Source organism: Condylura cristata, unplaced genomic scaffold (assembly GCF_000260355.1).
Source record: "Condylura cristata isolate star-nosed mole 26May11 unplaced genomic scaffold, ConCri1.0 scaffold00014, whole genome shotgun sequence".
Classification (NCBI taxonomy): Eukaryota; Metazoa; Chordata; class Mammalia; order Eulipotyphla; family Talpidae; genus Condylura; species Condylura cristata.
Genome location: NW_004567115.1, coordinates 11,132,769 through 11,157,378, shown reverse-complemented (window position 1 = coordinate 11,157,378; position 24,610 = coordinate 11,132,769). Strand labels below are relative to the sequence as shown.

Below are 24,610 nucleotides of genomic sequence, written 5' to 3'. Positions count from 1 at the left end.
AAATCCAAAATATCAAAATAATAAAAATTATGATTATGGATACTTTTTCCATATTTTTTCTAAGTTCTGACACATTTATGTGAAATAAAACAAAAAATAAAATTGACAATAAACATACAAAAAATTGCCAAGTATTAACTACTAAGTGATTAGTACAGGCATTTTCTCATAGAAGGTAGAGTACATTGTATACAGTGTTTTCTATAGTTTCTGATAACCCAAAACAATAGAAACAAATAGTAAAAATAGAAACAAAAATTAAGAAGAGACATATAACTTGCCTCTATTTTTCTCTTTTGTGTATGTAATAGTGCCAAAAATTTTGCAACGAACATTCTGAACTTCTGCAATACACATTTAAAACAAACATTAATTTGGGACAAGAGACATCATATATACTTAGCAAGAACTCAGAATCCTTTTCCTTAAAAGTTTTTCTAGCTTTAATCTAAATTTTGATACAATATATTCTAGAACAGAACACAATATCTATAAGTACAAAATACAGTATATTTCTACAGAATCAGAACTACATTAAGCCCAAGAAAGGTGAGTTCTGAATTTTATCAAAAATCACAGCATAATTAAAATCAAGTTTGTATTACAATACACCGAAATAAATGAGACTCATTTGATTCTCACAAGAAACTCACTGGGCACCCATTTACTAATAAGAAACCTATTGTTGAAAGATACTTAGTGATTTGCCCAAGACCATCCCACTAAATAATTATAATTTTGTCTTTCGCAGATAGTGTATTTCTCTCACTATACAATAATGGGGGATTAATTCTAGGTCAGTCAAAGCCAAAAATACTTGAAAAATTTTACATGGAATGTTGAAATAATTTTAAGTCAAATTTATTCTAAAATATGAAGTCAGTAAATCTCTAAAGATGACTGAAATCTGTGTCATCTAGAATTGTTGAAAACAGTTATCCTGATCTTTTCGTACTACCTCATTGGATCTTAAAACCCTATGCATTTAGCATAAAACCCTGAAGTGCATATGTCTTTTGAGTCTCATCAAGCACTTAAGTTCTCTAACCTCTCTCTATAGAGATTATTTCCTTAATTCTTCTTGGGGTGTCATTATAATTTATCAACCAAAATAGGGCACTTCCAGGGTGATATTAATAATTATGCTTGGGGAAAATCTGTCTTAAACCTACACCAGCTCATTTATAACTCTTCCCAGTACTCTCAACTGTCTCATATTAAGGGTGGTTTTAACTACTAATGGAAGATTACTCTGAAATTTCTGCTCAGTAGCAAAAAATTGAAATCACAGTTATCCTACTCATTTTTCCTCTATTTTACTCTGAAGGACTGACCTTCCTGAATTTATGTAGAAACTAAATATAAGAAACATTTACAAACCAAACCTCTCTATATTAATACATTATGTACAAAGGTATAGTTCCCTTATATGATTAAATAAAACCATGATAAATATATATATACAACTATATACGTATTTGAATATCATGATCACAAACAGATCAAGTTACTTCATCACTTTCTGCTTTCTCTACCCTAGAGCATATGTATAAAAGACCACAATAATTTAGTAGTTATGAAGTAAGAAGGCAAAGATGATAATCTTTCATTTAATACAATCAAATTAACTTAAACTCAAGAAAGATAAAGTACTGTTCCTCACCTAAAGTCATTTAAGCCTTCAAAAGTATCCCATCATTTTCAAATAATCCTGGAATATCATCCTTTTAAGTACAATCAAATGTATTATTCAATGAAGATCTCCAACATCTGCCTTTCCTTAATTCCAGAGTCAAATTTCTTGGACTAAGAAGAAGAAGGAATATTAGAAACAGTTCTTCAAGAGGAACAGAGACATAAAGCCAAGAAAGAGGGGTAGCTCTGGGACTAGAATTATTAGAATGAAAAGAGAAAGAAGAAAAGAAGGGATGGTGGTAGAGTATCTAACTTGGACCAAAAATGAAATTTCACACCAAAGTGGTCCTGAATCCTATACTCTTACTCTCTCCACTACAGAGACCTACACTGAGTTATATATTCAGCTACCCAATCCTTGATACTACCTTCATGTAACTTTTCCATCTTCTTTCTGGTGATGAAACCAGGACTGCAATGCTGGCAAGACTACCACAATAACAACATTGAGGCCAACTGGCCAATATTTTATGGAGGAGTGAGGGTGGATTTCTTACCTTATGCAAAGATTCCCTGCAGATAACCTCCACAGAGGTGCATATTAACATTGCAAGCCCTGCATAAAAGTATTTCACCCCTAGACCTCCTCTCAAGTTAGGCAGAACCAGTAATACCCACCACATAGAAGGTCATCTGAGGTATTGTGCTTCTGCTTAATAAAGACTGTGGCCTGCATACCCACCATGTATTTGATATGTAGTTAGCAGCACTCATGTAAAAGCCACTGTAGTCCAGCTTCTAATGTCTGAGTTTAAAGGTACAGGACTCTTGGAGTGATGCTTTTCAACAAGGTACATTATTGTAAGCTCAGGTTTCCTTTTCCAAATTATAGCTGCCCACTAGGTACAGCCACTGATATCTGGCTGCCCTAGTTGTTCTACAAACATCATTTCATTCAAAGCTGGGGATGTACAAGCAAACAATGTCCACAAAGGTATGCTTGCTAGGCCTCACAGGTCTGGCCACTCTTATGCTGACTCATGCTTGCCTTTATCTGCAGATAACTAAGATGCCCAGAAGGAATGGATTACCTCAAGAATTCAGTGTCTGGCACCAATAGCACATTTACTCATGGGATAAGGACTATGTGTGATATGACTGGCTGTCACTATCACAGTAGGACCACTGGGCCCAGCCTGTTCATGAAGGACAAAACCTAGAAATGAGACAAGGACAGGATAGAAGATATTCATCTGCTTGGAGTAGTATCCAGAATGTTTCCTGTGTGATAGTCTATTATTGTGGTTATCATATTAACAGCTTTTTATACATAAAAATGTTTTTTTCTATGTTGAAAATACCAAATGTATAGTTGATTGTTCATTACTTATATTTTAATGATTATTAAATATTATTGTACAATTACAATTACTTAACAACCTACCTGCTGTCATGGAAAACAGCACATCTACAATCTTTTACATACCAGAGAAATAAACTTCTATCTTTGAACAACTAATTTTGAACAATTATTCCCAGTTTTCCACTTTTACCTTCATCTAAATATTTAAATAAATTACTTTATAATGTTAAATACTGTACTCAACAACTTGCAATGTAGTAACTGCAGTTATAAACACGTATTTCTTGTATTGCACTCATAAATTCATGAGTTCAAGTTATCTATACTTGCTTAGTTCTATAACTCTTTACTCATTTTCATTACAGTACTTCTGCAACAGTTTCTGGATGACTTTACTATATGGCTTCAGTTCACTAAGTGGATATTTGTTCTCTCCGCTAATACCTCATTAGCATTTCTTTCATAGTTATTCATATTTCTTAGACATTCCTCAATCCCTTTAGTAGTTCTTGAAACTTTTAAGATTTGCAATGAACATTCAGAAATTCAAAAATGTTACTAACAGTTATCATTCTGTTCTGAAATGCATGTACATTCAACTATGTGACTGTCAGTTCAAACACAAGAAGGGAGATTAAAAAAAAACTCATAGGGTGTTATTTCCCACCAACCTCACTTCCCTTGGTCTAAAACTCTTTCATTCCACTATATTTTGAAGGAATTTCTCTTCTTTTATTACATTGAACTTTCATCAAACCCACTGGTAATAGAAGGGATTAGATAAAATTAATGTTCTAAAAAAGGTATGTTAAATATAAAAAAAAAAGGTATGTTTTCCTTAATATTTGAACAATGCATCTCGTTAAGGAGAGAGAAAATCATCACAAATTATCACCTAAGATACCTATGTCTTTCCCAATCTTATTTAAATAACTAAGTTTTACCATTAGCCACCTGTTAAAAAAACAGAAGACCAAATTGTATTACTAAGTATGCTTCATGTATAGATGAAGTTCACATAATCTATTATCAATATACTATGGCCAAAAGGAGTCTTCTTAGCATTAATGAACAGTTTGTAATAATACATTCACAGATTATTTGAACAATATGAAGAATTTCATTTCCTTTCTCTAAAAAAGTCTATGAGGTTAGAGTCAGGCAATTTTAGTTAATATTAAGTTAATATTGTATCTGATACCTAACTCAATGCCCAAAAGAATCAGCTCTCAATAAACTTATTTTTTGAATGAATAAAAATGTAGCCTGGAGCTTAGGGATTAGCACCAGCTGTGTGCCGATCTGATCATTAGACCATCACGGGTAAACCAAGCACTCCAAGAGCTACTCTTTCCTGGAACTCAGGAGCATGAAGATGGCCTAGAGGGGTGGACTGCATTCTGCATTAAATTGTAAAGATGTACATCCTGGAAGTAGAAAGCAGTGACTCAAACAGAGAGGGCTTGGTCTAATAACTTCTAACTTTTGCAATCTCAGCTCCATGTGAAGAAGAAAACTCTCAGGCAGAGTCAGAGGACAAAACAAAACATAGTGATTACCCCAGTAATCAGCCTAAAACAAGACAGATCTTCAGACAACCAGCAGATTTTGAACACCATACCATAAGTAACAGCCAGGCTTAAGGATCCTGTTTTCAGTGAACTTTAAGAAGTTTGATTCCCTTAGCTGAAAAATACAATCTTGTTTCCTAACGATATGGGAAAAGTAGCAAAATACCAAAGGAAGGAACAAGAGACAGTGGGAGCTAAAAAGACAAAAAGAGGCCCTCCCTGGTGGCGCAGCGGGTTAAAGCACAGCACTGAGAAGCTAAAGCCACTTCCACATGAGTTCGATTCCCGCCTGCCCCGGAGGTGACCACATGGTGTGGCAGACCTCTCCTGACCGGCCCGCTGCTCCCCTCAGCAGTGTACTTCGTCGATCTGCCTGTTCTGCTCCTCTCTCTGTCTCTGGTGAATCCTCTCACCCTCCACATCTCTGGCCTGTACCCCAGTTCCATATGAATAAATAAATAAATCTTTGAAAAAAAAAAAGACAAAAAGAAGAGAAAAGGGTGAAGACAGACATGAAACTAGTAGGTTTTTCAAGGCAAGAAAATCCAGATTCTGATGAAGATTATGAGCAAAAGACAAAAAGACTTATGGATGGAGCTGCCACTGTATCTTCTTCTCTTGTAGAGAAAGACAAAGTATTACCCCAAGATTTTCCTTATGAAGAGGACTCAAGACCTCATTCACAGTCTTCCAAAGTTGATATCCCTATTCCTGTATACCAGAATAGACAGATACAGATGTCCTCCAGTTCAGGAACTCCTATCTCCTATCCAATATGGGTGGCACAGCTGCACACAAAATTATGCAGAGATAGGGTTTCAAGGAAGGTCTTGGGAAGCACAAGCTGCAGTAAAAAATGTTGGTGGAAAAGAAAAGCTAATGAGGAGGCAAATTATTGTGGATGACAACAAAGAGAAAAATACAAGAAAGATCCTAGAAGTGATATTCAAGTCCATTAACTAAATTAATTTAGTGTTCTACTCAAGCAGTTCTACTAAGGAACATGGCTGGTGAGGGCAAGAAAGGTAGAAGACTTACAAGTTGAAATCAAGTAAGAATGTGAAAAGTATAGCAAAGTATGAAAATGTGTGATATCTGAAATATTTGCTACCCCTAATGAAGTAGTGTATGTCTGAATGTAAAATGGTTGAATTCAGCAATTAAAACTGTTGTTGATATGAATGGGAGATGTGGTATGCTCCTACAATTTGGGTAGTTCAGGGCATTGAATTTGGTGAAACAAGTTTGGTTTTAAGAACTAGAGCACAAGTCACTTCAAATGATCACTGAAAGAACTGAAAGCTGAGCAAAAAGCCTTCTTGGCTACTTACTGGGTACAAGGCCTCTTGACAAGACATCTAAGATATATGCTGATTGATCTTTTTTAATTCTGTGGGGTTTTCTTTAGTATAGTAGAAACACCTTTTTAAAAAAACCTACAGTTCAGCTTTTTTGGTCACATCTGAGGACACAAAATGCAAATGTCAAATGGATTGTAGAAATTCCTTTATGTGTTTACTAATTCATAACTATTAACGCAACAAAAAAAAAAGAAATCAATTTAAATAGGTAGCTTGAATGTTCTAAGTTAAACATACATTGAGTGTCACACACCTAAAAGTCAAAGTATCCTAACCAAACTATTCCAAATAACTCAAAGAAAAAACCTAGTCCTCCACCTTACAGAACTGGAAAATAACAACATAAAACCCCAAAGCCCATAGAAGGAAGGAAATATAACACCCAAAGCAGAAATAAATGCAATAGAAGTTAAAAACAAATTCAAAAAATCAAATCATTGAAACCAATAGTTGTCCTTTGAAAAAAACAAAATAGACAAACCTCTAGCCAGGCTCACAAATTAAAAACAAAGGGAGAAAGCACAAATGAATAGGATCAGAAATGAAAGAGGAGAATTTTATAAAACAGACTCAGTAGAAACCAAAAGAATAATCATGAGATTAGGATGAATAGCTATATGGAAACAAGTTCAACAATCTAGAAGGGATGAACAACTTCCTATAACTTTATAATCATCCAATGCTGGATAGAGAAGAAATAGAACACCTAAACAGACTAATTAAAACAGTGAAATTGAAACAGTAATCAAAACTCTTCCCAAAAACAAAGCTCAGGACCAGACAGCTTCACAAATGAAATTCACCAAATGTTCTGGAATAAATTAGGAACTATCCCACACAAACTCTTTCAAACATTTGACAATTAAAGAATACTACCAAGTACATTTTATGACGTGACTATTACATTGATACCGAAACTGAACAAGGACAACACACACACACACACACACACAACTACTAAACAATCTCTCTAATGAACACTGATGCAAAAATTCTTCAATAAAACCCTAGCCAACAGAATCCACAGTGCATTAAAAAGAAAATTTAAGTGGCCAAATGGGATTTATTCCAGGGGCACAAGTTTGGTGCCGTATCTGAAAATCAATTAATGTAATCCAACACATCAACAAAAAGAAAAACCATATGATCATATTACTAGATGATGAAAAAGCATTTGACAGAGTTGAACATCCATTTATGATGAAGGCTCTTGAAATTCTTAGAATATAAGTAACATACCTTAATATAATAAAAGGCCATATAAAATAAAACCATTGCCTATCATTCTCAATGATGAAAAATTTGAAAGCCTTTCCCATATTTCTGGAATAAGACAAGGATGTTTACTTTCACTACTGCTTTTTAATATAATACTAGGCTTAGCCAGAGCAATAAAAGAAGAGAAAGACAAAAATCATCCAATTAGGGAAAGAAGTAAAAACAATCATATTTTCAGATGACATAATAATATACAGAGAACCCCCAAAACTCCACAGAAAAAAATTCAAAAAAATTAACCACTTTGTAAAGTAGCACATACAAAAACAATGAACAAAGATCAGTAGTCTTCTTATATACAAACAGTTAATATGAAGAAGAAATCAAGAAAACTATCCCTTTTATAATTGAAACACAAAAAAAATCAAATGCCTGAGATTATACCTAACAAAAGAGGTAAAGGGACTATACAAAAAAAATATATAAAATTTTGAAAAATAGAAGACAAAAAGTAATGAAAGACATCCCTTGCTCAAGGATCGAGAGAAATAACATTAAAACAGTTACACTACTGAAAACAATTTACAGATGCAATGCTATTCCAATAAAAATTTTGATGACATTCTTCAAAGCCACAGAACAGATATTGCTGAAATTCACACAGAACATTAAAAGAACTCAAATAGCCGAAATCTCATGACCAAAAAGGAGACTGGAGGCACCACACTTCCAGGTCTTAAATTATAATACAAAGCAATAAAAATTAAAACAGTATGGTACTAGAACAAAAACAGATGCACAGACCAATGTGCTTGAACAGAAAACCCGAAATAACCCCACATATTTATGGACAGCTAATTTGACAAGGGTGCAAAGAATATGCAATGGAAAAAGGACAGTTTGTTTAATAAATGGTGCTGGGAAAACTGGACGGCTACATTCAAAAATATGAAGCTAGATCATTACCACATTATCTGTAAAATCCAACTCAAAATGAATAAAAGACTTGACATAAAACCTGAAGCCATAAAATATACAGAATATAGGTGAAACACTATGGCATACATCTCTGTTAACATCTGTAAAAACACATCCCTCAAAGCAAAAAAGTGAAGTAAAAGATGAGCAGCTGAAATTACATTAAATTCAAAAACTGACCCTCCCTGGTGGCGCAGCGGGGTAAAGCACAACACTAAGAAGCTAAAGCCACTTCCACATGAGTTCGATTCCTGCCTGCTCTGGAGGTGACCACATGGCGCGGCAGACCTCTCCTTACCTGCCCGCTGCTCCCCTAAGCAGTGTACTTTGTTGATCTGCCTGTTCTGCTCCACACTCTTTCTCGGGTGAAGCCCTCGCCGCCCCTGAGCCTCTGGCCTGTACCCCAGTTCTGTATGCACAAATAAATCTTAAAAAAAAAAAAATTAAAAACTTCTGAGCCACAAGAGAGAGACCTTAGCCAAACAACACATACCTGATTGGGAAAAAAACTTTGCATACAATGCTACTATTAAGGGACTGATCAAAAAGACATACCAAGAGCTCACACCACTCAAAAACAAAATAAACAATCCAGTTCAAAAAAAATGGGTAGAAGAGTTAAAAGACTTCAGCAAAGAGGAAATACAATGGCCAACAGGCATACAAAAAAATGTTCAACATCACTGGTAATCAAAACCACAATGAGATACCACCTTACACCAGTGAGAAAGGCACAAATTAAAAAATCTGGCCCTCCCTGGTGGCACAACAGGTTAAAGTGCAGGTCTGGGAAGCTAGCCACAACCACTTCATCAGCAGGAGTTTGATCCCTGGCCAAGGAGGTGACACGGTACAGCAGAGCTCTCCTGTCTCCTCCACTGCTCCCCTCAGCAGTGTACTTTGTCAGTCTGCCTGTCTGCTTCCCCACTTTGTCTCTGGTGAAGCCTCTCACCACCCCTGCATCTATGGCTTGTACCCCAGTTCTGCTTGCATGCATAAATAAATAAATCTTTACAAAAAAATAAAAATTAAAAAATTTAGCAAAAACAAATGCCTGCAAAGATGTGGAGAAAAAGGAACCTTCTACATTACTGGTGGGAATGCAAATTGGCCCAACCACTATGGAAAGTTGTGTGAAGGTACCTCAAAATGAAAATGGACCTCCCATGTAATCCAACAATTCCTCTCCTGAGTATTTACCCAAAGGATGCAAAAATATTAATTCAAAAGAACAGTTGCACCCCTATGTTTATTGCAGCACTATTGCCCAAAAATAGTGACTGGATCAAGAAGATGTGGTATATATACACAAAGAAATATTACACAGAAAACAAAAAAGATAAACTCATGCCATTAGCAGCAACATGAATAGAATTGGAAGTGATCATACTCAGTGAAATTAGCCTGAAAGAAAAGGAAAAATACCAGATGGTTTCCTTTATAAAAGGAATGTAGGGGGCCAAATTAAGCAATCGGGGGGGATAGAAAGTAATTATAACAAATTAAAAACCAAAACTAACTTGCAACTATAAGCCAGAGACATTCTTGGGGCATGAGGGGAACTGGATCAAAAAGGGGTGGGAAATGCACAAGGGACTATGGTGATGGTACACTGTTGAACTGATGGTGGGTATTTCTTGGGGATGATACATAAGATGATAAAGCATACACTGTATGAAAATGAAGAATGATGTAAAAAATACATCAAATCACAAAAATAGTAATGTTGAGCTTTAAAGTAATAATCCTTAGAATTATCTTCACTTACAGAAATACCTTGTAAAATAATTTTATATGAAAAGATGAAAGCAAATAAATGATATAGAATTAAAGTTGTTTACACAAAAATAAATTTGAATCTTGACTGGTTCACCTAAAAATCAATAAAGTTGATCTCAAAATTAGTATTTTTATACCTTGTTAATTCTCCTATTAAAGTATAATGAAGAAATTGTAAATCGTATTAGCCAGCAGTCAATCTACTTTTATACTTACATAATTTTTTAAAGATTTATTTATGCATACAGAATGGGGGCATAGGTTGAGGTCCAGGAGTTGAGAAGATTCACCAACGACAGAGTATGGAGCAAAAAAGGCAGATCAATCCTGGCGGGCAGGCCAGGAAAGGTCTATGGCGCCATGAAGGTCACCTCTCTGGCCAGGGATTGAACTCCTGCTGCAGAGGCTATTAACAGCTTCATAGTGCTGTGCTTTAACCTGTTGCACCACCAAGGAGGGCCATACTTAACATAATTTATAACTTATCCACTGCTTTTGATAACTGGGGGATCATTGTTTCTTTTATCATTAAACATCACCCCACATATTCACCTCCCTCACTCCTCAAACCCTAACACCACTAAACAAGTGAATCTGATAACATACTTAAAAAAAAAAAGGCAGTTAAACAGTAATGCTCCATAAGGATTTCAAAAAGAAATACTGGTTAAAAAAAAAAAAGACAATGAATATTAATGGGTTGCATGCTTTTATTGTAAATCAGTTTCGTAAATTAAATTTCAAAATTAAAGTGAAAAGGATTTATCAAAAAATATTAACACATAAGTCATTAGTAATCCAATACAAAAGTACTAATGACTTATCATTTCATCTATGCTACCAAGTTATTATTAATATAAAATATCGAACTGCTACCTACACTACTGGTGAAAGATAAACCAATACAATATTTTGCAGAATAAGTCTTATATATGTATCACAGTTAATAAATACCCTTTAGGACCCTCCCTGATGACACAGTGGGTTAAAGCGCAGCATTGCAAGCTAGTGCAGCTGCTTCAGTGCAAGTTCGATACCTGGCTCTGGAGGTGATCCACATGGTGTGGCAGACCTCTCCTGACCTGCCCACTGTTCCCTTCAGCAATGTACTTCGTTCATCTGCCTGTTCTACCCCAATCTGTCTCTGGTGAATATTCTCACCACCCCTGCACCTCTGGCTTATACCCCAGTTCTGTATGCATAAATAAGTAAATCTAAAATATGTATGTATGTGTATACGTGTATGTATGTGTGTATGTTATAATGTTATATACATGTATGTGTATGTGTGTCATAATGGTGAAAGAAATGTAAGGGCACAAATAATAATAATACAGGTTATTCTTTCAATGAATTAATAAGTTAATAGTAAGTCCTTCTGCAGAATATTTAATATATGTTGACTGAATGAACAGAAAAATAAGGTTGTAAAAGATCATACACAAATAACCAAAATATGTTAACAGTGGTTATTCCTGACTCACTACTCAAGAATGCTATTTTATACTTAACATCTATAAAGATTTTAAATCTTTTTAATAAACATTCTTCAATACACATTACACTAGTATTAAAGTTCATAAAAATTTTGTAAGCAAAACAAATTCTCTTAGTTTGCTGGCTCCTACTGTATGTAAATAAATTTACTCAGCACAATGTGACCTAAAGTGTATCTTATAATCAAATAGTCTTTATGATACTATAAAAAAAAAAGCAAAGGAAACCCTTTAAGGATAATAGGTGTCTTGATAACACCATCAACAAGTATCATAAACTATTAATGCACATAAATTCCACCAAGGTTATCACTTATATTGCTTTATAATTTTTTTAATTATTAACGTTAAAACACTAAAAATTTACCTGCATTGCACTTTTCCCCAGTTTCACCACTTCAAATAATGTGACAGGCTCCCCTTCACCATTCTGTTGAGGATGCCCATTAGCTCTTCCACGGCCTGTTCCTCTAATTCCAGCTTCAATTCTACTCTTCTCTCCTGGTGATTTCCGCGGTTTCTTATTTGTAGACTGAATAGAAAAATTAAGAAAAAGTTAAAAGGTGGTATACTCTGCTTTAAGCAGAACATGAAATCTTGTTCCAATCTGTGAAAAGTTTAGTTGGACCGTTATAGATTATAAAGACATAATTCCTGACCGAAGGAAGCACTGTGATTTGTTGCCAGTGATAAAAACAAAGTACAAATTACAATGATTATGTGAATACATTAATTTATATAAGGAATGAAAGCAAGAATTAAAAAAAAAAAGACTTAGAGTTCTGTGTAGTAATGCTAATGCTGAATATTTTAACCATGTTCCCCTTCTTGCCAACTCCTTTATACCATTTCTTCATCATTCTCCTACTTCCAAAAACATTCAATAAAACATTACTTGAAAGTGCTGCATATTAAACGTCTCTCTAAACTGTACTATTCAAGAATTTCTTATCCAGTAATTAAACAAATAGATATTGAACATATATGAAATAATTATTGGTACTAGAAATGAGGCAATAAACAAACACTCCTGTCCTGATGAAGTTTACACTCCTGTCCTGATGAAGTCTTCAATTAAGATTCCATATCATGTGAAGAAAAGGGAACTCTCCTATACCACTGGTGAGAATGCAAACTGGTCCAACTACGGAAAGCTGTGGAAGTTCCACAAACTACTAAAAATGGAGCTACCACATGACTCAGAAATTCCACTCCTGGGAATCCACCCAAAGAACACCAAAACATTAATTCAAAAGGATACCTGAACCCCTATGTCTATTTTGGCACTATTTACTACAGGTACATATGGAAACAACCACAAATGCCCAAAAACAGATGACTGGATCAAGATGATGTGATATATACATACCCACATGGGATACTATTCAGCAATCAAAAAAGATAAACTTATACCTTTCGCTGCCAACATGAGTGGAACTGCAAGGCATTATGCTTAGTGAAATAAGATAGCAAGAAATGAAAAATATCAGATGGCTTCATTTATAGGAAGAATGTAGGGGGATCAAATAAAGAACCAGTAAAAAATAATAATAAAATTTTTTAAATTAGCAGGCAACTATAAACCATTCTGCAGGAGAGGAAGAGGGAGAAGAATCAAAACAGGAGAGAAGAACACAAGGGATTATAGTGACAGTGCACAGGTGATTTGGTGGTAGGAGAAAGCAAACACTATAAAAAGTGAACAATGATATAAAATAAATAAATTTTTTTAAGTAAAAAATAGACCATACATGTGCCCAATTAAAAAAAAAATCAAAACTAGGGGCCTCATGGTGGCTCAGGGGTGAAGGCCTCAGCACTATCAGGTCATCGCCAGCCACTGCAACATGAGTTCAATCTCCAGCCAGGAAGCTAAGTCACATGACACAGCAGATCTCTTCTATCTCACCCACTCTTCCCCTAAGCAGTACATTTCAGTAGATCCATCTGTTCTGCTCTCCACTGTCTCTGATGAATCTTTTCACTCCTTGTACCTCTGACCTACACCCCAGTTCTTGCATGAATAAATAAAAATAAATCTTTTTTTAAAAATCAACTTTATGCCTTGCCTTTAAAGTCAGGGTAACTTAATTAAATTGCTTGCAATCACAGTATTTCTTTCCATAAATTTCACTCACATATAAACAATGCTTATACTTCACAAGATAGTATTGATTTTTTGTTGTTGTTTAATTTACTAGATATTTCATGAAATCAGCCATATCATTTCTTCTTTTTCTCTCATTATATTCCCTACCTGTTAGTATTACAGTGGGTATCTGCCTTAACATATCCTCTTCTAAAACTTCAAACTCTATTTTGACTGCTTTAATTTATTAATGATCATTTATTTCACATATCAATGTATAGCTCCAAGTTCATCTTTATTTGTCCCACTTTTTGAATCTTGAGGTGGCTCCTGTAAGTAAGCATTTCTCATTTGCCTTCTGCTACAGTGTTAAGCTTTTTAACTGCAGGGACCTAGATGTACATTTCAAATTATAGTATTGAAGGGCTTCTCTTTGTGATTATAGTTTCTGTATTTTCTACCTCTCTATTCTTTATAGTACTTCCTCATTTTCTCAGTAGTTAACAACACATTTGTGTGCTGATTAATAATCATTTTATATGCTGGTCACTAAACAAAAGCCTATAATAAAAAAACACAGATGAAAAAGAACCTAAACATACCACTAAAGAAAATCAACAAACCTCAAAGGAACAGAAAGCAACCACAAAAGTTACCAGAAATCAACTAGCAAAATGGCAAGGAATACACACACACACACGTGTTATGTATGTATTTATATATACACACACATACATACATATATATACACACACACATACATATATATATATATATATATAAACACAACTAAAACCTGAAATACAAATGCACTAAACTTTTCAATAAGACAAAGAATGAATGAATGCATTACAAAACAAGACCCAACTATATGCTGCCTATTAGAGACTCAGTATAGGAATGAGGACATTCACAGACTGAAAGTTAAGGGATAAAAAATAATACTGCATGAAAATAGAATTAAAAATAAATTTGGTACTGTTATATAAAACAAGTTTTAAAGCAAAGACTATAATAAAAAAACAAAGGTGGCATGTTTATTGCTGCTTTATTTACAATTGGTAAAACAGGGAAGCAGCCCAAATGCCCAAAAGTAGATGACTGGAGTAAAAAGATGTGGTACATATACACAATGGAATATTACTCAGCAACCAAAAAAAAAAAAAAAGAAACACATGTCTTTTGCAGCAACTTGGATGGAGCTGGAAAAGGTCATGCTTAGTGAGATAAGCCAGAAAGAAAAAGAAAAATACCAGATGGTTTTTTTCTAGCAGGAGTATAATGGACCAGGCGAGAAAACAATAATAATAATAATGAACAACTATATACCAGAGACATTTTGTGGGGGTGGAGTGGGGAATGGGTCAAAAATGGGGGGGGGGAGGGGAAGAGTGCAAAGTGCACTGGACTATGGTGATGGCACATGGGTGACTTGTGACTTGGTGATGGGAAACCCACGGGGGTTACAATTGAGATTAAAAAATGTACAAAATTATGTAAAAATAAACATATTACATATTAAAAAAACAAAGGTGGACATTATATAATGATAAAGGGTCAATTCATCAAAAAAAATATACTGGCTATATTTTTGTCTTTTGTTTTTTGAGATGTTTCTGGTTATAGTGTTAATTCTTTAGTATGATCAGTCTGTTTTGATCTTGTGTTTCTTCATTCAATTTTGGGAGGATTTCTGATTTAAGGAGTTTAACCCATGTAAAACTCCAAAATATGCAAAATATGCAAAATAAATATTAAAAGACCTAAAGGGAAAAACTGACAGAAACACAAAGACAGTAGGCAATTTTAATACACAAATCAGCTACTAGATACTCCAACAGAAAATGAGTAAGAAAATAATGGTCTTCAATGATACATTATACCAAACAGACACATAAAAATAAAACACAGCATCCAAAACACAGCAGAATATATAAGCAACATTCTCAAGAACAGGTCACATTTAAGGACACAAAACAAATTTCAATAAATTTAAGATTTGAATCATATCAAAAAATTTTCCAAGACACAAAATTATGAAGTCAGAATTTAAAAAAATAACACTAGAAAAGATACTAAATTGTGGAGATTAAATAATATGCTACTCAATAACTTGTGGGACAACAGAGAAATAAAAAAAAACTTATCTGGAGACAAGCAAGAATGAAATAAAAAATATTAGGTCAATGAAACAAAATGGTTCTTTTTAAAAAGTCAACAAAATGATAACTGGCTGAACTCGTTTAAAAAAAGAGAGAAATGGTTCAAATAAAATCAGAAATAAAATGAGACAATAAAGTAACAAAAATGGAAAAGATCATGAAACACTATTATGAACATCTGTATACTAACAAGTCAGACACCTCAGAAAACATGGGTAAAACTCCTTGAATTGGAAATCCTCCCAAAATTGAATGAAGAAACACAAGATCAAAACAGACTGATCATACTAAAGAATTAACACTATAACCAGAAACATCTCAAAAAACAAAAGACAGGAGCAGACAGTTTTACTGGAAAAGTCTACCAAACATTCTAAGTTCTCTTGCACATTTTTGTCAAACTTTCAAAAATAACAAAAAGGATTATCCTAATTCCTATGAAGTCAACAAAGCACTGATAATACCAAAAAAAAAAAAAAATTACAAACCATATGTCTACTGAACACAGATAAAAATAACATTCTCAATCTCCATGCACTAGTAGAATCATATTCAACAACACATTTAAAGATCGTACACTATGATCAAGTAATAAGTCTAGTGATGCAAGATGATTTGATATAACAGATCCATCATTGAGATAAGGCAAATCAACATGATATAAGATAAAGCCAATCCTATAGAGGATACCATTCCATCTCCACACAAACCTACATTCACTTCTGCTAGAAAAATAAGACATGCCAATAGACTTATCTTTGGAATGGGTTTAGAGAAAACACATGTAGACACAGGAGAACATGCAAACTCTACAGATGGTCCCAGCCGGGAATAAATTTTGTTCCTCTTCAACATTATAATGAAACATTAAGCAAAGTAACATATTTAAAGATCTTGATTTATTTTGTTGTTCAACTTGCTTTACCTTTCATCCCTTGGAGATCTTTCAGTTGGCTCCAGTGTCCATCTAACATATTCCCATCATTGTGTGTCTTTATATTTTTAGCACCTGGTTACATTCTAAGACAACATAATCCAGTCTCATTTTGTTTACTCCCTTTCCCAATTTAAGAATCAGGCAATAGTCCAAGGGGCCCTGGATGCTTCATTGAAGAATATTAAAGATTAAAATATGTCACTAGGTTTTGCTTCTTGATACTAAGTTTTCCTTCCTTCTAGGCCCTTAAGAAAACAGAATAAAGACATTCCATATAAATAATTTATAATTGTATTATAAATTACAATTTATAATTGCAGTATAATACAACTATAATATTTCTATAGATTACCATCTGTTATCTATATTAGCTAAACAAAAATTCATACAAGCAACTCCAACTCTAAATTTATTGCCACATGAATGAATCTTCTTGCTATCAATAAATTCCCTAACAACAAGAAACATGGCTACCATACATGTAGAATCGTCTTAGAATTGTTAAACCATTCCCCCATAGGAAGTTTATGAACTAAAGATTACATTACTTGCATACAGTTAGTACAGTTTTTGAGATTCATTTTCAAAGTTACTTAAATCAGCAACTTTCTACCTCCATTTCCTTCAGTGATATTGTCTCAAACATTTGCTTTGGAGTTTGATTGTTTTGTCTTTTACATATAGTCATACAACATAGTCTTTTTAGACTGACATCTTTTACTTGAACAATATGCATTTAAAATTCATTCAACTCTCTTTGTATGTTTATACCATATTTTATCATTCATGTATGTCTGACAGACATTCTGTTCACCATTTTGGGAAATTAGAAATAAACCTGCTCTTAAGTATATACATGCGGTGTTTTATATGAATACCATTTTTTTTTTTTAAGATTTATTTATTTATTCATACAGAACTGGGGTACAGGCCAGAGGCTCAGGGGCGGTGAGAGGCTTCACCAGAGACAGAGTGGGGAGCAGAACAGGCAGATCGACGAAGTACACTGCTGAGGGGAGCAGCGGGCGGGCCAGGAGAGGTCTGGCTCACCATGTGGTCTCCTCCGGGGCAGGCGGCAGGCGGGAATCGAACTCATACGGAAGTGGCTTCAGATTCTCAGTGCTGTGCTTTAACCCGCTGCGCCACCAGGGAGGGCCCTGAATACCATTTTTAAGTCGTTTCAAACCCATACCTAAGAGGACATTACTACATAAAAATGTAAAATTGTATTTAGCTTTATATAGAACTACCAAACTGTGTTATAATAGATACCACTTTGTATTCCCATGAACACTGCACATTTTTCTTTTCTTTTTTTTTTTGCTTCACATCCTGGCCAGAAATTGATATTGTCAGGTTTTGGGATTTAAGTGATTATAATATAAATACAGCAGTAGCTCACTGTTTTCTTAATCTGCAATTCCTGAATGATAAATAGGAAGTAAGGACTTTTTATTATGATTTCTATAAACTGAACTTTTACATTGAAATTGCTGGTCAAAGTCCTGGCATCCTGATTAGATCATGACTAGTTTTCTATCCTTGCACTATTTGATATGGGTAGTTACAGTCTCATGTAGTTAACTGAGCACTTAAAAGATGGCTAGTTAAGGGGCCCTCCGTGGTGGCCCAGCGGGTTAAAGCACCACACTAAGAAGCTAAAAGCCACCTCTGCATGAGTTCGATTCCCGCCTGCCCCGGAGGTGACCACATGGCGTGGCAGACCTCTCCTGACACGCCTGCTGCTCCCCTCAGTAGTATACTTTGTAGATCTGCCTGTTCTGCTCCCCACTCTGTCCCTGGTGAATCCTCTCACCCTCCGCATCTCTGGGCTGTAACCCAGCTCTGTATGAATAAATAAATAAATCTTTTAAAAAAAAAAAAAAAGATGGCTAGTTAAAACTAAGATATGCAGCTAAGTATAAAACATCCTAAAGATTGTAAAGATTTAGTATGGAAAATTACATATAATATCAATAACTTTACATTGATTATGATAAAAATCATAATATTTTAGATGTGTTAATTAATTATCAAAATTAAGTTTGTCCATTTCTTTCAATTTCTTTGAAAATACTGAAATATGGATGTGGGTCTAGTCATATTTCGGTTGCCACTATTGTAATGCTATAATCACAGTAATACTTATAAAACAAACCTAATCTCATCTCTCTCTTGATAATTTAATCTCTTATTCTAGACACTGTAAATAAGGCTGTGCATTATTAATCTATTCAGTCATTTGCTATACCAGCTCCCACTTTACATTCCACAATCCTGCATACTAGGCAATTTAAAATTGCCTGAAAATATGATTATTTCATACATTCATCCTTTTTAGCTGGACTCTATATGCCAGCTCCTCCCAGTCGTTCTTGGATTTGGTGATGTAGACTGTGAGTTATCCTATATATAGCTTTTGGGCTAGCATAACTTTGATTAGTTAATTTTTCCAAGTAGCATGCTAATGTCTACTTAAAATAGTCTACCTGGATTTATTCATAAGGTATGAAAGTGAAATAGTCCCTACTATTTATAATGTACATAAACATACATGGGATAGTTTAAGGCAAAATCTTTACACACATATAATGAAAACCAGAAATACAAATGATGACAATATATAATGAATTATAGTGTGAAAAGTACTGTTCACAAAAACAAACAAAAAACGTACATTTCACAGAACTTTGGTTTAAATTGACAGAATGGTTGCAGTGAAGACCAAGATTATTTCCAGTGACTGGTAACTAGGGAAAGTTTCACAGAGAAGATGAGCTGCAAGTTGGGATTTAATGGACTTAGATGTCAGGGAAAAAATTTCAGAAAGTCATTAAAAGTTACCATTAATACAGAGTTCCAGAACTCCCTGTGGGAAAGCACAAATCACTTATGAAAGGACAAAAGGTGTATCTGACATAATGAAAGGTTATAAATAGGGAAGATACACAGAAAAAATATTTTGTTCCAAGATAGAATGGAAGAATATAACCCCAAGATGAAAGTGTAGCTCTTATTTTCTGAATACATTACTTGGCAGTATTTAAAATGATGATTGTAAATGGAAAAGACTTAAGGAAAGAAGATAGCAGTGCCGGTACCTACAAAGAAAAGCTTTATGAAAGGAACTTGGGACAAACATAGAGGATACTGTGAAACAAAAATTCATCTAATGTGGAAAATAGTAAAAAGACAATATTTGCATAATCTGAAAGGACATATTCTTTGTAGGATTCTTGGAACTCCTATATTGAAAATTATTTCAAAGTAAAAGGAAATTAAACAATGACAATAAAAAGTGCTGTTTTAACAGTGAGTAAATGAATACAATAAGAGATTCATGAAGTCACATCAAAATACATGAACAGCGTTACCACTGCTAAACAGAACGTTATCTATCAAACTTTGGAACTATCCAAAATGGAGCCAACTGACAGAAAATACACAAACAATCTTCAGAATAGGTACCTACATTATTACTCAAATCTGATCATACTGACAATTATACCTCTCAATATTAATTAGCAGCTTGAAAACTTTGCTATTCTTAAAAGAATAAGTTTTGGTACTAGGGTATGAATTCAAAGCTTAGTGTTGCCATTTGTATGTGATCTTAGACATAGTAACACTTTGTAATTTGGTTTTCTACTCTGTAAGGTAAATATAAAACCTACTTTTACAGTGTCAATGTGAGGATTAAATGACATAATGAGGATTAAATGACATAACAGTATGAACAACTCAGTAAAAAAAACTGGGGCATAAACTCAGGAGACTGGTGTTTCCAAGATGAAGAACTGGGCCTGATTGAGTAAAAGTGGAAATGTAAACAGTCATATGAATTAATGAGTGTGATAATATGGACTAGAACCTAAAATAAGTCTTTAGAATGGCAATAAATATTCCTGCTCACCATTTTTTTTTCAATTTAGTAAATATGTGGCAAATATGTACCACTTACATATTAGATTGTATAGCAGCAATGTTTCTAAAAATCAAGTAATATTTCCAACCACAAAACAGCTATGCTTTTGGAGTCAGACATCTTTTTAGGAATACAGGGAAGCAACTACAGACACATCCGAACTAGATATTCTAAAGAGTACTACAGTAGCCTTCAGAAGAGGGATAAATACTCACTAGTTAAAAAGAGTAAAGGCTTTAATGAAGGAGATAGCACTTAACCTAAATCTTATAAATGAAGAATTTTAATTGGAGGGAGGGGGGAGAGTGAGTAGAGACAAATTCAAGTAAGTAATCATGTAGACAGTTCATTCTCTACCTTCATATAAGATAATCTTATTTCCAATTTGCACCTATAATCCATAAATCCCAGAGAAAGCAATGTAACTTGTTTACAGTTTTAGAAAATCATATGGCAATAATAAGGGAGATAACAATAGGTGCTAACTTCTCAGTGTGAAACATGTTTTCTCCAACACATTTTCACTTTTAAATAAGGGAGCATAAAACAAGTGTAGAGAAAATGTTGGAAATCAGCCTCCTAAACTTTTGTTTTAAGATTGTCCAAAGTTAAGGATATTGATACTAACTAAAAAATGTGACAAATAGATAAATACAGAAGGAACATCAATCTAAAAAGTCTTTAAATTACTAGTTCGGACAGGTAGGGGTGTGTGTGTGTAATTTATTAAATAGCATAACCATAAATTCCAACAGGTAAATCTTATTTACATAAGGACTCAAAACAACAAAATACATTTAAAAAGTAACATAAAATGATTATAAACTTCAAATTGGTAATTTGTTGATATCAGTAAAATACCCAGTCACTGTGACTGGGTGCTACTTTAAAAAGACAAATTAAACCCTTATTGTTTAGAAATATATTCTAAAACATTTACAGATGTGTAGGATGACCTTCAATGTAACAATAGAAGGAAAGGAGTAGAGAAATAAAGTAATACTGCCCATGACTTTAGGTTATATGGGGAACTCTTTATACTGTTACACCTATTATATAAGGAAGTTGAACTTACCCACAGTAACATTCACAAAACAGAAAAAAATATGCTAACAGTAAATGATTTCATGAAAGCGAATGCAGAACAGTACAAGCCTCAGCCTTCCCTGATGCAATTATACTAATGTCATTGAGAGCTTAAACCACTTTAAATTAAATGATGACTAGTATGCTCAGAATACATATGGCAAACCTCATAGAAATGGGGCCCAGAGCTTTTCTAAACTTCTCAATCATGCATCATTGACAATATATTTACACTGATCCTAAATACTAACCTAATATTACCAAAATATACACTCAGGAACTCACAAGAAAGCATAGTTACATCTTAAAAACAAGAGAAGTTGCAACTAAAGATACCTCAATTCCATGTTAAATCATCTGCATGTTTTCATAGGGGCCAGCTTTTTATTTTTCTTTAAACAGAAGCACAGAAGGCAAAAGAGATACTAATCAAACTTGTGAGTTTCCAAGAATCAAACTTAGTAAGTTTCCAGGAATCTCTCATGTATTACTGAAATATTTAGAAGTATTAACAGTATTAAAATTAATAGTTCATATCAATCCCTTGATTCAAAAACCATTATAGGAACAACAACAACATAATACATACTGGAGGCCGACCAGGACGACCCCTTTTTCTTTTTCCTTTGACCTCTGTTTCTTCAAGTTCACTCCCAGCATCTGAATGGGCAGTAGCTTCATTAGTTGAATCCCTAGAAAATAGTATATAATTTTAGGGTACAAAGTAATTCATAAACAAAACAGTTCTGTTTCACTGCTCTCCTTAACTCCTGCTACACAACTGACTAGATATGGTTTAGACTTCTGGATGCAGAAAAATATTCATTAAATCAAAAATGTTACCCTCTCTGCCTAATATCACATAACAGTAAACTGAATGCACCAACTAGAGAAGCAAAGTGGAGGAAAGTACTATAGAAATGCCAGTTGCGAGACAAAATATAAATCAAACAATTTCAAGAATATTTAAAATAAAAAAGACAAAATCTTGGGAAGAATTTTATTCATTGTATAAAATGAGAAAAGGCAGTATTACGGTGGTAAATATTTAACAAATGGCTCTTTATAAAAGTTACAAATATGTTAATAGAAATGTTACTGATAAAGGATATGTGACATACACTATACAAACAATAATATGATAACACAATACACAAGCTAATGGATTCACATAAAATGATGCTGATGATTTTGCTAAATCTTTGTACCCATGACTAACCTATGAATGAATGAATGATGAACAAATAGGGTTTTGACATGAAAGACAGCTGATGCAAGATCATTTTAATCAATACAACACAAGTGAAATGACAAAGACGTTTGTTGGAACTTCAAATTTTAATAGTGTGAACAACTTTATTGAATTAGATGAATTTTCAAATACTGGAAGAGTATTTCCTCAATTTTATCAGACTTCGTTTCTTTAAAATGAGTTTACTATGCATTCTTAACAATTTCCTCATCATATATTAAGCTTACAGATAACTGACAAAGTAATAAATTGAATCCTGATCTGCAGTGTTTGCTAACATTGATGGTGTGAACACTCCCAGTCAATTTCACACCATCAAAGTGTTATTACGAAAAACAGAGTTGAGGCATAATGGAGAGTAGTAATAACACCTTAAAAATATTTCCACCAAACATATATAATAGGTGTAATTAAAAACTCAAAAGTACAGAACATGTAAATAACAGTAACATGTGAAATTAGGAAGTGATGAATTTTGAATATATGTTAAGTTTGTACAATTTAAACTTTTATAGTGACCAAGTTATATCTGAGCCACAAAATCCCTGCAATTTTAACAGTCAACTTCAACATTATTATAGGCTGTTTCCAGCATAGTACTTAAAAGGCACAGATGCCATGGTGGAAACAGCCTATAACAAGAAAGAACTGTTTCACTAAATTCTTAATACATTACTAGGGCTATAAAGAATCAGCATAAAATTGCAGTAATAGGCAGGGCACAAAACAAATAAGCTCAATTTACAAAATTATGTCTTAATCTGCCTCACTGAATACACTGTACTGATTGCTTAAGGTTTGATTCTTTAGTGTCTGCTCTTCTCCCTTTAAAAAAATAAAAAAGAGGCCCTCCCTGGTGGCGCAGCGGGTTAAAGCACAGCACTGAGAAGCTAAAGCCACTTCCGCATGACTTCGATTCCTGCCTACCCTGGAGGTGACCACATGGTGTGGCAGACCTCTCCTGCCCCGCCCGCTGCTCCCCTCAGCAGTGTACTTCGTTGATCTGCCTGTTCTGCTCCCCAATCTGTCTCTGGGGAAGCCTCTCACCGCCCCCTGAGTCTCTGGCCTGTACCCCAGCTCTGTATGCACAAATAAATAAATCTTTAAAAAAATAAAAATAAAAAAGATTTATTTATTTATGCATACAAGAACTGGGGACAGGCCATTCTTGGGGGGGAGGGGGGAGAAGGTTAATGCATTCTCCAGAGAGAATGGGAAACAGAACAGGCATATTGACTGAAATACACTGCTGTGGGAGCAGCAAGAACAACAAAAAGAGGTCTGCTGCACCATGTGGGTCAACTCCCTGACTATTGAAACTCATGCTGCAGTGGTGGTTGGTGGCTTCATAGTGCTGTGCTTTAAGCTCCTACACCACTAGGGAGGCCCACTTCTCCTTTCGTATTACATTCTCTTGGAGATCTCCAATACTGGAGATACTGACTTTATTTCTAGCTTTCTGCTCATGTTGATATCATTAATCAACTGAACGACTATGTTAATGAGCAAGTGTGCCTTAAGTTCTTACACAATTCATTGTCCCATTTACCCTATCTTACTCAAAGTCTTGAAACCTCGTGAGTTGTCCTCTATAACTCTCACATGCTTTCCAAGATGATTACCATAATCCCCATTCCACAATATAATATTAATGGTGTCTGCCTGCTTCAAATATTACCCTGTCCAAGACATTCTAGACACTACTGCCAGCAACATTCTTATCTACAATTACTTCCCTGCTTGCAAATCTTCAAAGGT

At 34.3% G+C, this 24,610-nt stretch overlaps 1 protein-coding gene across 2 annotated transcripts in view; it reads right to left on the bottom strand.

The window, feature by feature from the left end:
* Nucleotides 1-24,610, bottom strand: part of STAG1 (stromal antigen 1) — a 293,851-nt gene that overhangs the window by 171,012 nt on the left and 98,229 nt on the right. For both annotated transcript variants that reach the window (XM_004682176.2, XM_004682177.2), the window contains exons 3-4: nt 22,190-22,292; nt 11,769-11,933 (exon numbers count right to left, since the gene is read on the bottom strand). In XM_004682176.2, coding sequence (XP_004682233.1) covers nt 11,769-11,933; nt 22,190-22,292 — 268 coding nt within the window. The remainder of the gene's footprint in view (nt 1-11,768; nt 11,934-22,189; nt 22,293-24,610) is intronic.